Source organism: Ursus maritimus, unplaced genomic scaffold (genome assembly GCF_017311325.1).
Source record: "Ursus maritimus isolate PB19 unplaced genomic scaffold, ASM1731132v1 scaffold_3, whole genome shotgun sequence".
NCBI classification, from domain to species: domain Eukaryota; kingdom Metazoa; phylum Chordata; class Mammalia; order Carnivora; family Ursidae; genus Ursus; species Ursus maritimus.
In genome coordinates, this window is record NW_024425563.1 from 68,291,469 (window position 1) to 68,304,077 (window position 12,609).

The window sequence follows — 12,609 nt, forward strand, 5'->3', positions numbered from 1 at the left end:
TTTTTTTTTTAAGATTTATTTATTTATTTATGTGACAGAGAGAGACAGCCAGCGAGAGAGGGAACACAAGCAGGGGGAGTGGGAGAGGAAGAAGCAGGCTCACAGTGGAGGAGCCTGATGTGGGGCTCGATTCCGTAACGCCGGGATCACGCCCTGAGCCGAAGGCAGACACTTAAGGACTGCGCCACCCAGGCACCCCGACTACTAGGGATACTTAGGTCGTTTTTAATCACTCCTTTCTTTAGTCATTTAGTCATTCAAACTCTCAGAGATTGGCCATTTACTATGAAATTTTCCTATAAGAACAGAGAAAAATTTCGAAATGCTACTTATCTCCATGAATTTTATTCATCTTCAATCAGTAAGAAGAGTTAGGCATTTTAACTTAAAAAGAAAAAGGAAATAATAAAAATAAATGATAAAAGATAAAATAGAATTCCCTGTAGTCTTTATGTCAGTTGTGGTCACGTTTAATAATTATTCTTCTGTGTATTAAAATCCATCTTTTCCAATTCATCTTTTGAATGCCTAATCTTCTCAATTGCTACCATCATAATTTGAGACTGGCAACAGTAGCCATAAACAACTGCCTGTATTTGGACGTTTAGGTAACAAGCTCAATATAAACCAGTTTTGCCTGTCTTGAGTTCTATTCTTGCTATATTTTATTACCCCCCCCCCCCTTTAGCTATATTCTCAGATCTCCCTACCAGGTAAGGCAAGTGGTTTATAAGAGGACAAGTACACATGTAATCTAAATGATCTGTTTAGGTAAGCTTAACATTATGTTTTTAAAAAGTACATTTATAGGGGCGCTTGGGTGGCTCAGTTGTTGGTTGTCTGTCTTCAGCTCAGGTCATGATTCCGGAGTGCGGGGATCGAGTCCTGGCATTAGGCTCCCCACTCAGCAGGGAGTCTGCTTCTCCCTCTGACACTCACCCGGCTTGTGTTCTCTCTCTCTCAAATAAATAAAATCTTTAAAAAATAAACATTAAAAAAATTTAAAAAGTACATTTATATGAGAAAGCCTTCTTTCAGTAAGATGATCTTTCTGCCACGTTTTGTTTATAGAACATGTGTACTTTTTACAAAAGAAGCGACTGTCACAGATTGTAAATTAAAAAGGGAAGACTTGTCATCATTTCTCTTATTGAACATTTGGTGTTTATTTGCAAAACGTGTCCCTGATGCAATCTTCATTTAATTCCATAGTTTTTAAAGAATGGTTGTTTATTTTATTTTTATGAAGACTGTTCTTCTCTCAAGACGTTCGTGGATTAAGTTTATTTCCCAGGTTAATTACTTTTATTAAAAATTGTTTTCGTGTGCAACCTTAAGACAGACTTCTATGCCACTACCACAGTCAATGTTCATATTGGGAGACTATCAGGGACCACTTAAACTATCAGAGATTGCATTCTCATAAATATCTAGAATGATTATTCCACTATCACACAGCACCAACAACAAAGCCGCAAACACCCAGTGGTTTTTAAGCACCTACTGTGTATCAGATTAAAACAAAACAAAAGAAACAAAAAACCCCTGTTATTTCATTTAATCCTCACGATAATCCTGTGAGATAAAATGAAATTCTGGAACTAACCTGGATTCCAGTACCACCCCACCCTTGCCAAGAGGCTTTTAAACACTTACATTGGCACATTACCATGTGTAAATAGTATTTCCATATTCTTTGTGTACATTAAAAAGGTCTACGTGGGAGAGAGTTTAGGGGTCCTTTGCCCCTTAACAGCTAATAGCCATGCCTGGTTATTTCTAGAAATGCAACCAATCCATTAACAGGGAACTAAGTTTTTTAGTGCCTCGGGAAACCCAGTTCCTTTCATTGACCGCCTCATTCCGCGCAGGAGTCTTAATCCACGGGACCTGGTTTTCTCTACATGGTGACCCAGCACAAATTTGTTACCCTCTTTCCTTCTGCGGGTCTCAGATTACTTATGTGTGAGATCAGAAACTTGGACAAAGTTTTCCTGGACTTTCCCTGAACTGACTCTAGAGGTCAGAGGAAGTAAGAGGAGGAATCAGGAAAGATGAGTCAACCACCCTCTCAAGGTCTGAGAAGGTCAGACCTACGGAATTAAACTCGGGAGGGCGACAAGCTGAAAATAAGTCTCCCAGCAGCAGAGACCCACACTCCGAGGCCCCACAGCGCCCGCCGGTCTCCGGAAGCCCCGCCCGCTCTGGGAGCCTAGTTCACGCCACACCTCTGCCTCATTACCTGCGTCGACCGTGAACTACATTTCCCAGAATGCCATTCAAGCCGACTCGCAAGGCAGCAATAAGTGCCTGGGTGACGCCATCAGCCGGCGCGATGTTTTAGACTCCAGTGATGTCGTGGCGCTTTGGGGAAAGAAGTTGGTGTTTCTCTGGGCCTTGGTACTGAAGACGCCGTCCGGGGGACCCCTGGCTTCTTCTTATCCACCCCTCCATCTGCTTTTTTCTTCCCTACTCTGGCAGGATGAGGCGTGCAGGCCTGGGTAAGAAGACGGCTGAGATTCGAAGTTCGGGGGCTCCCAGAACCGGCCGTGCTGGGCGCGGGGACGCGGAAGGAAATCGGACCAGTCTTATGTCACTGGAATTTGGACCAGAAAACAGGATGAATGGAGGGGTCTTTGGAGGCGGAGCCAAGTAGAAACACACCATTTGTACCAGATCTAGGGGTTTCCTGTAGTTTGGGTCAGTCTCAAGTTTGAATGGTAGGTCTGTAGAGAGTAGTGGAGGAATGGGGGTGGGTATGTACAGGTGCCAACTGAACTACCAAGTTTTTTAGTGTTATGGACTGTCAGAGAGTAATTACGAAACCTGCCGAATGTCCCCAAGTCTGGCTTTGGTTTTTCGTACTCCACTCGTCCTGGATCTTAGTTTTTTCAGAAGCGAAATCTGAACAATGAATGTTGCATGCGAAGCACACTAATAACAATCATTAATCTGGTAACAGTGAGTTACAAAGGTAAATGTACCTGTCGTTACTGTTAAAGGCCATAGTATGTAACATCAGGGTCAAAGGCCATTTTACCTAGACCGTTTTTTATCTGAGTCTTGTTCCACTGTGAAAACTTAGGAAACAGGTTCACCAAGCACAAAGACTTTTGAGGGGCCATTATAACGCACAGCTAATAAATAGCATTTTCTGGGCTTTGAAGCTCTCTGTTAAGAAGCTGTTTTTAAAAAGAAAAAAAGCCCCTGCTATCTCAGCATACAGCATACCTGAGAAAATATGTGGAATATTTGAAAAAAGATAATGTTACCTTTTTCAGTGGTTACAATAAAATGGAAAAAGGAATAAAAAAGTTTTTTAAAAGTGTCAGGTATTTAAAGTTGGTGAAAGTTGCCAGTAACTTTAGACTTGCTCATTGATTAAAAAATTGTGTGAGAAAGAGCTTTTGAAAAATACAGCTTTTATGAATACTTGGATCATAGAAAGTTGGCCAGGTAAATTGTAGAGAGAAAAAAAAAACTAATATTGAGCAGTTTAGTTTTATATGCTTAAATGTTTTTTTCTTTTTATCATTATTAATGATAACAAACATTTGTTGTGTACTTGAGTAAGCACTAGGTGTACAGCTGATTGTCGCCCTGTTTGTGCTCCCACAGCTTCCAGTCTAGTTGGTGAGTAGGAACATGTACAAAGATAAATTGTAGTACAAGGTGATAGCTGTACATCCAAATATCAAATAAGTTATACAGCTAGTGTCTCAGGGATTTCAGAGACAGAGCACTGCTTACTTTGTAGAGACATAAGAACTTGAACTAGAGCTTGATTAATCGAGGGTGAGAGAGCAAGTTCCAGTAGGAAGCAAGGCTCCTCTACCCCTCCTCGTACCCCCAAAAGTTATAAGACTAGAATTATGAATGGTGTGTATAAGGGATTATTATTAAGCCAGTGTGATTGAAGTAGGAGACATGGAACCAGAACCCCCCTGAGGAGATCTTTGAGTACTAGGCCAAGGAGTTTAGATCTTATCAATAGGTCCTTTGGCTCCCTTTAATGTTTTTGTGCAGCAGTGTGCCATGATAAATTGCAGAAGAGGGACTTGAGAAGCTGTGGTTCTCAGCCCTGACTGTGCATTAGAATCACCTGGAGAGCTTTTAAGGCATTGATACCTGGACTGTAGCCCAGATTAATTATATTAGAATCTGTAGGATAGAGTGGAAAGATGCTTACTTAAGTGTCTGTTGCTATCATTTACACTGGTATGATGTGATTTTTTTTTATTCTGGATTTTTTTTTTCAAGTATCAGATTGCATTGACCTGGAATTTTAAACTTGGGATAAATAATGAAACTTAGATGTTCATGTGGCACGCTTCCCATGAATCTCTAAATGAATTGGCTCAGTTAATGATAGAAACTACCCTAAAGAAGTAGCATTTGTCTAAGTGGACAAAGGCTGAGGATGATCTTTGGCATTCACTAGCTTTCCTGCAACTTTTCATACTATATTTGCAGTTTTATGGATAGTGTATCAGCAATTGAGGAAAAATTTGAGGAATGCAACTCTTTTCCCAGGAACATACTTGTTTAACATTTTGTTGTGGTTTTTGTAGTGGTGGGAATTGTGTAAGTATCTGCTGTATATAGTCATTAGGTACAGGGGATATAGAAGAAGTATGAGACACTGTCTCTGCCCTCAAAGAAGTTTATGATTCCGAAATTCTTGGCAAAGGCAGGCACATTCAAAGTTGAATAACAGTGAAGTCAGATTCTATTTATTAATTCATTTACAAGTATTTATTGAGTGTTTCTTTCTGTGTGTGTGTGTGTGTGTGGTGTGTACATACTTTGTGGGGGATACACAGCCCTAAGTGAAACAGATTTAGTTTCTGCCCTTATAGTATCATCTAGAGTATGGTATTAGTGTTGTGTACAGTAAGAACTGTAAGAATGCAGAGGGAGTTTTGCCTTTAAGAGAAAGTGAGGTTTGTGCCATCTCTTGAAAGAGCTTCCTATTTACACCTCAACCATCCTTCAACTACTGGCACTGACTGCAACTTCCTGTCCTTCCATCTTTCACTGTCCCTGTTGCTTCATCTACTCTTTTGAGTTTACTACGGAGACCTAGTGCCTGTATCATCCCTTTCCCTCATTTCTCCATTAAAACTGCTTCTATCCCTGTCCAGTGTAGTCCCCATGTTCCTTATATTCAACCTCTCTTTTGGCAAGCAGTCTCAGCCTCTTGGGGCTCTTTTCTTCAGCCCCAGCGCTGTAAACCTCTTGATCAAACTCTTGATCAAGCTAATCATCCAGATGTTCACAGGCTAACTCCGTCCAGCCAATGAGCACTTCTTCAGAAAAGTCCCACATCCAGGAGGATTGACACCACCCCAGTGTGTAGCCTCAGCCAGGATCATTTTATCCCTGTAGGACCTGTGTAGTCCAGTCATTTTCCCCCATTATTCTCTTTACTGCTTTTTCCAAATGATACCCTTCTTTAAAGATAAGACTTTATCTGTTCCTTTACTGAGAAAATTGATCGTATCAATTGTTTAAAAAAAAAAAAAAGTGGTTCAATAACACCCTCAACTACACTTCCCTGTCTTAGTCCTCTAGCACATTTATATACAGATTCACTGTCCAAGGCTCACTCCACCTGTTTGATTGCCTGATGAATACCAAGTACTTTATTAGGCAGTAGCTGGGACCGTATTCTCAGTGCAATTCCCTAGAAGATAAACTCCCAACAGTAGTACCTAGAAAGAAAAATGGATCTGACACATAGGAGTTTCTCAAATATTTGTTGAATGAATGCATGTCCCTGTTAACTCTCAGCTAATGTTCTCCATAAGTTATTCCAGCTCTCTTCTATTTAACAGAAAGAGGTGCCAGTAAAGGACACCCCCCCCCCCATGAGCTCCCTCCTGCTATGTTTATCCTCTTTCTCCCTTTTCCTTTATAGCCAGGATTCTTCAATGGATAGTTGACGCTACTACTTAAAGATCCTTTTTAAAATTTGTAGTTCTATGGAGCAGGGAATGAATCCTGAATATCCTTGAATATCAGTGCCTATTTTAGCGTCTTGTGGGCAATCAATAAGCAATCAATAAATAAGTATAAAAATGAATTGAACATTCTTTGCTTAAAAGAGGGCATTAGAAAGAATTGTTCTGATCTCTATTTGGTTATTAATTTTTAAAATTTCTTTGAAGTGTGAATATTATAGACATACGTGGTCTGCAACGCCCTCCAGGGGTCTTTCTTGGTTCTTTCCTATCAAGGTTTCAAAAGTGGCTTGTTTTTGCTACAACTATACTGTGACTCTGATCCTTGCAGGTGAAGGAGTACCTCCTGGCAACTATGGGAACTATGGCTATGCTAACAGTGGCTACAGTGCCTGTGAAGAAGAAAACGAGAGGCTCACTGAAAGTCTGAGAAGCAAAGTAACTGCTATAAAATCTGTAAGTATTTAACAGATATTATATACTTTCAAATTCATGTATTTATGTACATATTATATACTTACATTTATTTTTATTGGCATCATACTAAGGAATTCAGTTATCCAAGCTGTGTATTGTTCAGCAAGGTCAAAATGCATTCAAAATTTAAACATGATTTGAGTAGATTAGAAAATGTGGCCAATCAAAACATATGGTATGTTTTTTGTTTTTTGTTTTTAATTTCCACTGTTTTTTTGTGGATAAATCTAGAGTATTGTATGTTGTCTGTAGTAATGTCTCAGAGCAGTCCATCTTCTGCCCCCAAGCTGCTCTTTTCCTGAATTTTCTTCTTCTTGTATTCTAACCTACACATCTCAATGTTCCACGTTCCCACCTTTGTACCTCAGGTCAGTCACTGAGTTTTGTGCTTCTTTCTTTCTGTTTCTATTTCTACTTTTCTATTTCTAATACTATCCCTGGTTTTCTTAGGTGAACTGAGAGAGCCTCTTAACCTATTTGTTCATTTCTGCATGTTCTGTTCTGAGCTACTTACTGTCAGCACAGCCATCTTTTTGGAGTTTGTTTTTTAAATTGCATCGTATGCTCCAGAAGTCTCCATTGTCTTCCCATGATGTAAGAATGAAATTTACACTCTGTAGCTTGATCAAATAGGTCCTTCAGAGATTGTCCACAGCTTTTCAGACTTTATCCCCTGCACTTCTGGAATGTGTATGTGTTTTCTGCCAGACAGATTAGAGTACTCTCTGTGCCCTGTGTATGCTGGCTATCACTTGCAACCCCCTGTCTTTGATCCTGCTATCCCTTTGCCTTAGCGGTGTCCTCTCCCTCCTCATATCATTGAAGGCTTGCCCATAGTAAAGGCTCCACCTCAATGCACTCCTTCCTTCTTGAAAGCTTTACCTGATTTACCTCATCAAAAGCATCTTTTTTCCATGTGAACATAAGACCATTTATATCATTTCCCTAGCATGTATTGCATAGGGATCTGCATTGGAATTATTTGTATGTAAAAGAAATTTACCAGAATGTAGGGTTTTCTATTGTACTTATTTTTATCTTTTACACAGTACCTAGGCATAATTCCTTATTGGTGGTATTGAGCTTAATATGTATTAAATAAAGGAATTACAAAAAGGTGATTTTAACAGCATATGTGATTGAGTCTATATTACATTAAACATGCTATACACTAATAGAGCATTCAGTAGAAGCTCATGTTGCCAAAACTTAACTGGTATTTCATTAGTCTTTAGAAAACAGAATTGCACTCAGCCTGGAGACTATTACATTTTGAAACAAGAATTGTTTTCAAAGTCGTATTAAATCAAAAGGAGTTGATCAATGAACTAAGTAATATCGTATAATGTTATAATTTAGAAAATCAACATTTAGGGGGAATTAAGAAACGTTGGTGGTTTTCCGGTTTTTTTTTTTTTAACTCCAACATTGATAATTTAGGCTCCTTATTAGAAGAAAGCCCCCCCCCCCCCCCGGAAATATCTTTCCTTGGCATGAATGACAGTTGTAGAAAGTAGTTAGGTTATTTGAGCTATTTAGGTTTATAGTTGCTTTATTATCTCTGAATTGTTAAGTTTGGGAGAAAAGCTCATGTTCTGATCTATAGAATTCTATGATTTTGTGTCCACATCACCCCGTATACTTTCCACATAAGATAAATTGAGAACAGTATTTGCAGTGGTTTGCCAAGATTTTCATTTGTTGCTTATAATTTATCTAAATATCTTGGAAGTGAAGCCTTTGATGAATTTGTCAAATAAAATATTAGATAGGTTTTGTTCTGAATAGTAGCCATAACCACATAAATAGTATTTCTTTTAGGTTCAGCCTCTTTCTGCATATCTCTGGATGGAGGTAACAATAACTTGTCAATTTTTTCCCAGTTATCATATTTTCTTTTCTTTTTATTTATTTTTAAAGATTTTTATGTATTTATTTGACAGAGAGCGCGCGAGTGTGTGCACGTTTAAACAGGGGGAGCGGCAGGCAGAGGGAGAGGGAAAAGCAGGCTCCCCTCTGAGCAGAGAGCCTGACCTGGGGCTCGATTCCAAGACCCTGGATCATGACCTGAGCCGAAGGCAGACACTTAACCAACTGAGCCACCCAGGTGCCCTTATTATCATATTTTAAAGAAAAATACCTTTGGAATCTATATAAATAACCAGTTTAGGCATATATTCAAAGTAATGTCCCATTTCATTAAAAAATATTAAATACTTAATGTAGATTTGAATTGGTAATATGGGTACTTGTATATATCTTTTAAAATGTAGAGAAGGTGGCGCCTGGGTAGCTCAGTCAGTTAAGCATCTGCCTTCGGTTTGAGTCACGGTCCCAGGGTCCTGGGATCAAGCCCCACATCGGGCTTCCTGCTCTGCAAGGAGCCTGCTTCTCCCTCTCCCTCTGCTCCCCTGCTCCTGCTCTCTATCTCAAATAAATAAAATCTTAAAAAAAAGTAAAGAAAAAAATATATAGATAAATGCTGTTGTATAAATATAAAGAGAGGAAGAAGAAAAGCATGTAAGGCTAGAGTCAGAGAGACGTATGTACCAAAATTAACAGATGGACCTGAGTATAAGATGAAATCAAAATGAAGAGCAGGAGACAGTCTGCATAGTTGGGAGGGAGTAGCAATTCTAAATTTATTTTCCTTTAATGTCAGTGGAAAAAATATCAGAAGAAATTTTTGTATTTTATATTTATAGAAGACAGTTTTATTTGAGAAAATGAGTATGCTTAGAGTGGTATTATTTTTACTTTAAAACACTTAAATACCTTTATATGAGTAATAATGTATGTGCTTTTTTTTTTAATAGCTTTCCATTGAAATAGGCCATGAGGTTAAACATCAAAATAAATTATTAGCTGAAATGGTAAGTGGTTCTGACTTAAAATTGAAGAAATTTGATCTATTACTCTCAATTTTAGTCTGCTAATCAGGAATAATATCATTTTAACTTTTATCCATTTTGAAATTAGAGATTATAAGTCCTGGATTCCTGCCCTTTTGTATCTCATTGCTTTGAAATAACTAATAAGTTTATTTATTTTCCCATTTTTCATCTTGCCGAACGCAAGTGGGAAGATGAGGTAGAAGCCATGGTATCTTTCATCTTGTATTTAGAAACACTGTTGAAGACCCAGGGCAAATGACTATTTTGCTTGTTCTTGGAAATCTCAATGGATACAGACTACCAAGTAATCAAAAAGCACTTCATATCCAACCAGCTGAATGTCTTTCGCTTAATGTGAGCCTCTTTCTTTTGCTTGATCTCCTAAGGATCACTTCTAAACAAATCAATAAGGATTTGAACATAGTAACATCCCAGAGCCTTTTCTCTCAGGGCTCAGTGAGCTCAGCAACATATACCCTTTCTTGTAGAGCCTGTTTCCATTCTTGAATGTTTATTTTGGATACCCCTTCTCTGTACCTTCCCTAGTCTCTCCATTTGCTTTTAAAATTGTATTATTAAAAAATGAATATGGCATTAAAAGCAAGTTCGTATGGAGGTTGTACATTAGAATCACCTGGGGAACTTCCTGCACATATTTACGCCTGGTTCCCAATCTAAATATACTGATAGAGAATTTCAGGGGCAGGGACCTATACATACGTATTGTGAAAACAGAAAGTGTCCCAGGTCATTGTGATATAAAACCCCAGTGAAGAAGTATAGATCTAAAGTGCTTGAACTCCATAGAAACTGAGCTGTGCAAAGGCTGTCATTACGCTGGGGCCTTTACTTCTTAGGATATTGAGATTTCTATGAAAGTGCAGTATTTCTAATCCACACCTAGTCCTCTCATCTTAAGGACTTAATATGGTAGTTTTCCCCATCCATATTTGTAGTCTTAACCACATTTTACCACATCTACATGATATTCTCTTAACTTTTAATAGCTTCTACTGTACTTCAAGGTCAGCTATCTCAATAAAAGGATCTTTAAAGTACATTTAACTGCTAACCATATTAAATTTTGGATGAATTATTGTACTGAATTACTGAAAGCAACCAACCATTTGACCTTGGAGAGCAGTGCCCCAACAAAAACAGAAAACACCTGTATGATAATAGACACACTACATACCTTTGTTGTTAATGTTTTTTTTAATTCACATGATTGGGAAAAGACCTAAGTAGTTTGGAATTTTGAATTACTCTGGTGCTGAAAGAACTGTTTATTGGATAATGAAAGAGCTTTTTATTCATTGAGAGAATTACTCTGTTTCGCACGGAGTAATCAGACTTGATTACCCAAGTTACAAACAGGCTCCTGAATTGATTAAACACTAAAAATATCATTAAAAATGTATTCTAATAACAGTATATTCAATTACTTAAATGTGCATATGTAGAATATTAGAATCTAACTATTTTGTTTTCCTTTTCTCCTCACAGGATTCACAATTTGATTCTACAACTGGATTTCTAGGTAAAACTATGGGGAAACTGAAGATTTTATCTAGAGGAAGCCAGACAAAGCTGCTGTGCTATATGATGCTGTTTTCATTGTTTGTCTTTTTGGTCATTTATTGGATTATTAAACTGAGGTGATGCAAGTAAGTGTGAGTTTGGAATTTGTTCCAACTTATCTCTTTGGAGTGCCACTCTGATAAAAAATCAGCATCAAAACATTCCTGATTTCAAATACGATGACTTTTTCCATTGAGGATTACTGAATTTTACTTGTTTTATAAATCACATTAGATGACAGATGACAGGTGCTTTTTGAATACTGTTGCTTAATGATTCATTTTTTGCCCCTATTTTCAGGGGTATTGAGATGGCCCGAAGTCACTCTGGCCCTAACAATTTTTTTTTCCTGTTGTTCGCTGTCAGATTAAATAGCTATATAATACTCTGCTGTTAGCATAAATGTAGGTTTATGTTCCATGTGAAGAAACATAGTGGGAGAATAACAGAATCCCTGGAGAGCCTGATGCTGAACTCTTGAGGTAGTGAACAAGTTTGTGAGGGAATGGTTTATGTATTTTCCCGAATTGTCATCAGCCCTGATATTGTACTGCCCTTTCCTCCTCTATTTGGTTAAAATTGTAGGTTGATTTCCTTTCACCTACAGTTTTCCTCAAAATTTTTGATGACATGACTCCTCTTTCCCCTCTGCCCAGTGACCTTATCTTTTACTAAAGCTTGTTATTTTGGCACATTTCTTGTAGGGCCCCAAATAAATGTGTACCAGTCTAGTTGTTGTTTTACATTAACTTTATACATACCATTGACTTGGCTTACAATAGTTCAGTGATTTTAGCTGCTTAGGTAGGCCATTTGGTTATCATTTGTGACAGAATAATGTGAAGCTAAAGTAATTGCTCAGCTCTGAATGGAAATAAAATTAACTGCCTCTGCTTTATTATGTGTTCAAAATAAATATTGAAAGTACTCAGGCATTGAACTTGGGGTTAAGATGTTGCTTTTAATCCAGTATATTTGTTTATGGAAAGGAAAACAAAGATGGATAGAAAGAAATATTAACATGTTCTTAAATACTCTGTATTGCTACTATTTGGAATTTGCCCATTTATGGGCTCTAAAAATAAAATTTTTAATGAAATATATTGTCATTGTTGTCTCTTTGTTCAAGTCTCTCTCTCTCTTTTTTTAACATAGAATCTGAGGGTCCTGAAAACAGGTCCCAAACAAAATCTGGAAAAGATAATAAATTTTTATTATTTCAGAACTTGCTTCAAACAAATGAGATAAATCATGAATGCAGTTTCAAAAATCTCTTTAATTCCTTATATTTTTAGTTGTAAGTCTCTTATTGATTTTGCTGAGTTGGTGCAATCCTTTTTTTGCTCATCCCTAATACCTATCAATTCAGGTCCTGTCTTTGGCTGTGTTTGTCATCACTTGGGCCTCTACTTGACAGATAGAAACACCAGAACTGAGAAGGGTTAAGTGACTTCACATAGAAGAAACAGCACCCCCCCCCCCAAAAAAAAAAACCTCAAAGAAACAGGCCTGAGGTCTTGGATGTGATGTGAGAGACTCTGATTTGAGTTAGATGACCTGAGTTCAAATCTCCATTCCTTCCCTTGCTCAATGTTTTTGGGCCTGTTTCTTCATTAAATCACCTATTTCATAGGATTTTTGTCAGATAATTTATTGAAAATACGTGATACATAATCACTCAATAAATGTTAGTT

At 37.8% G+C, this 12,609-nt stretch overlaps 1 protein-coding gene across 1 annotated transcript; it reads left to right on the forward strand.

Moving 5' to 3' along the window:
• The first annotated feature begins 2,321 nt into the window (after positions 1-2,321).
• On the forward strand, positions 2,322-11,001 carry BET1 (Bet1 golgi vesicular membrane trafficking protein). Its single transcript, XM_008686253.2, has 4 exons — positions 2,322-2,501; positions 6,295-6,419; positions 9,257-9,313; positions 10,841-11,001. The coding sequence occupies exons 1-4, from the start codon at positions 2,483-2,485 to the stop codon at positions 10,994-10,996; spliced, it is 357 nt and encodes a 118-aa protein (XP_008684475.1). The 5' UTR covers positions 2,322-2,482; the 3' UTR covers positions 10,997-11,001.
• Positions 11,002-12,609: the final 1,608 nt, after the last annotated feature.

Coding starts and splice junctions, on each gene's coding strand:
- BET1 (XM_008686253.2), top strand. Junction 6,420..9,256: donor AAGTAACTGCTATAAAATCT/GTAAGTATTTAA, acceptor TTTTTTTAATAG/CTTTCCATTGAAATAGGCCA. Junction 9,314..10,840: donor ATAAATTATTAGCTGAAATG/GTAAGTGGTTCT, acceptor TTCTCCTCACAG/GATTCACAATTTGATTCTAC.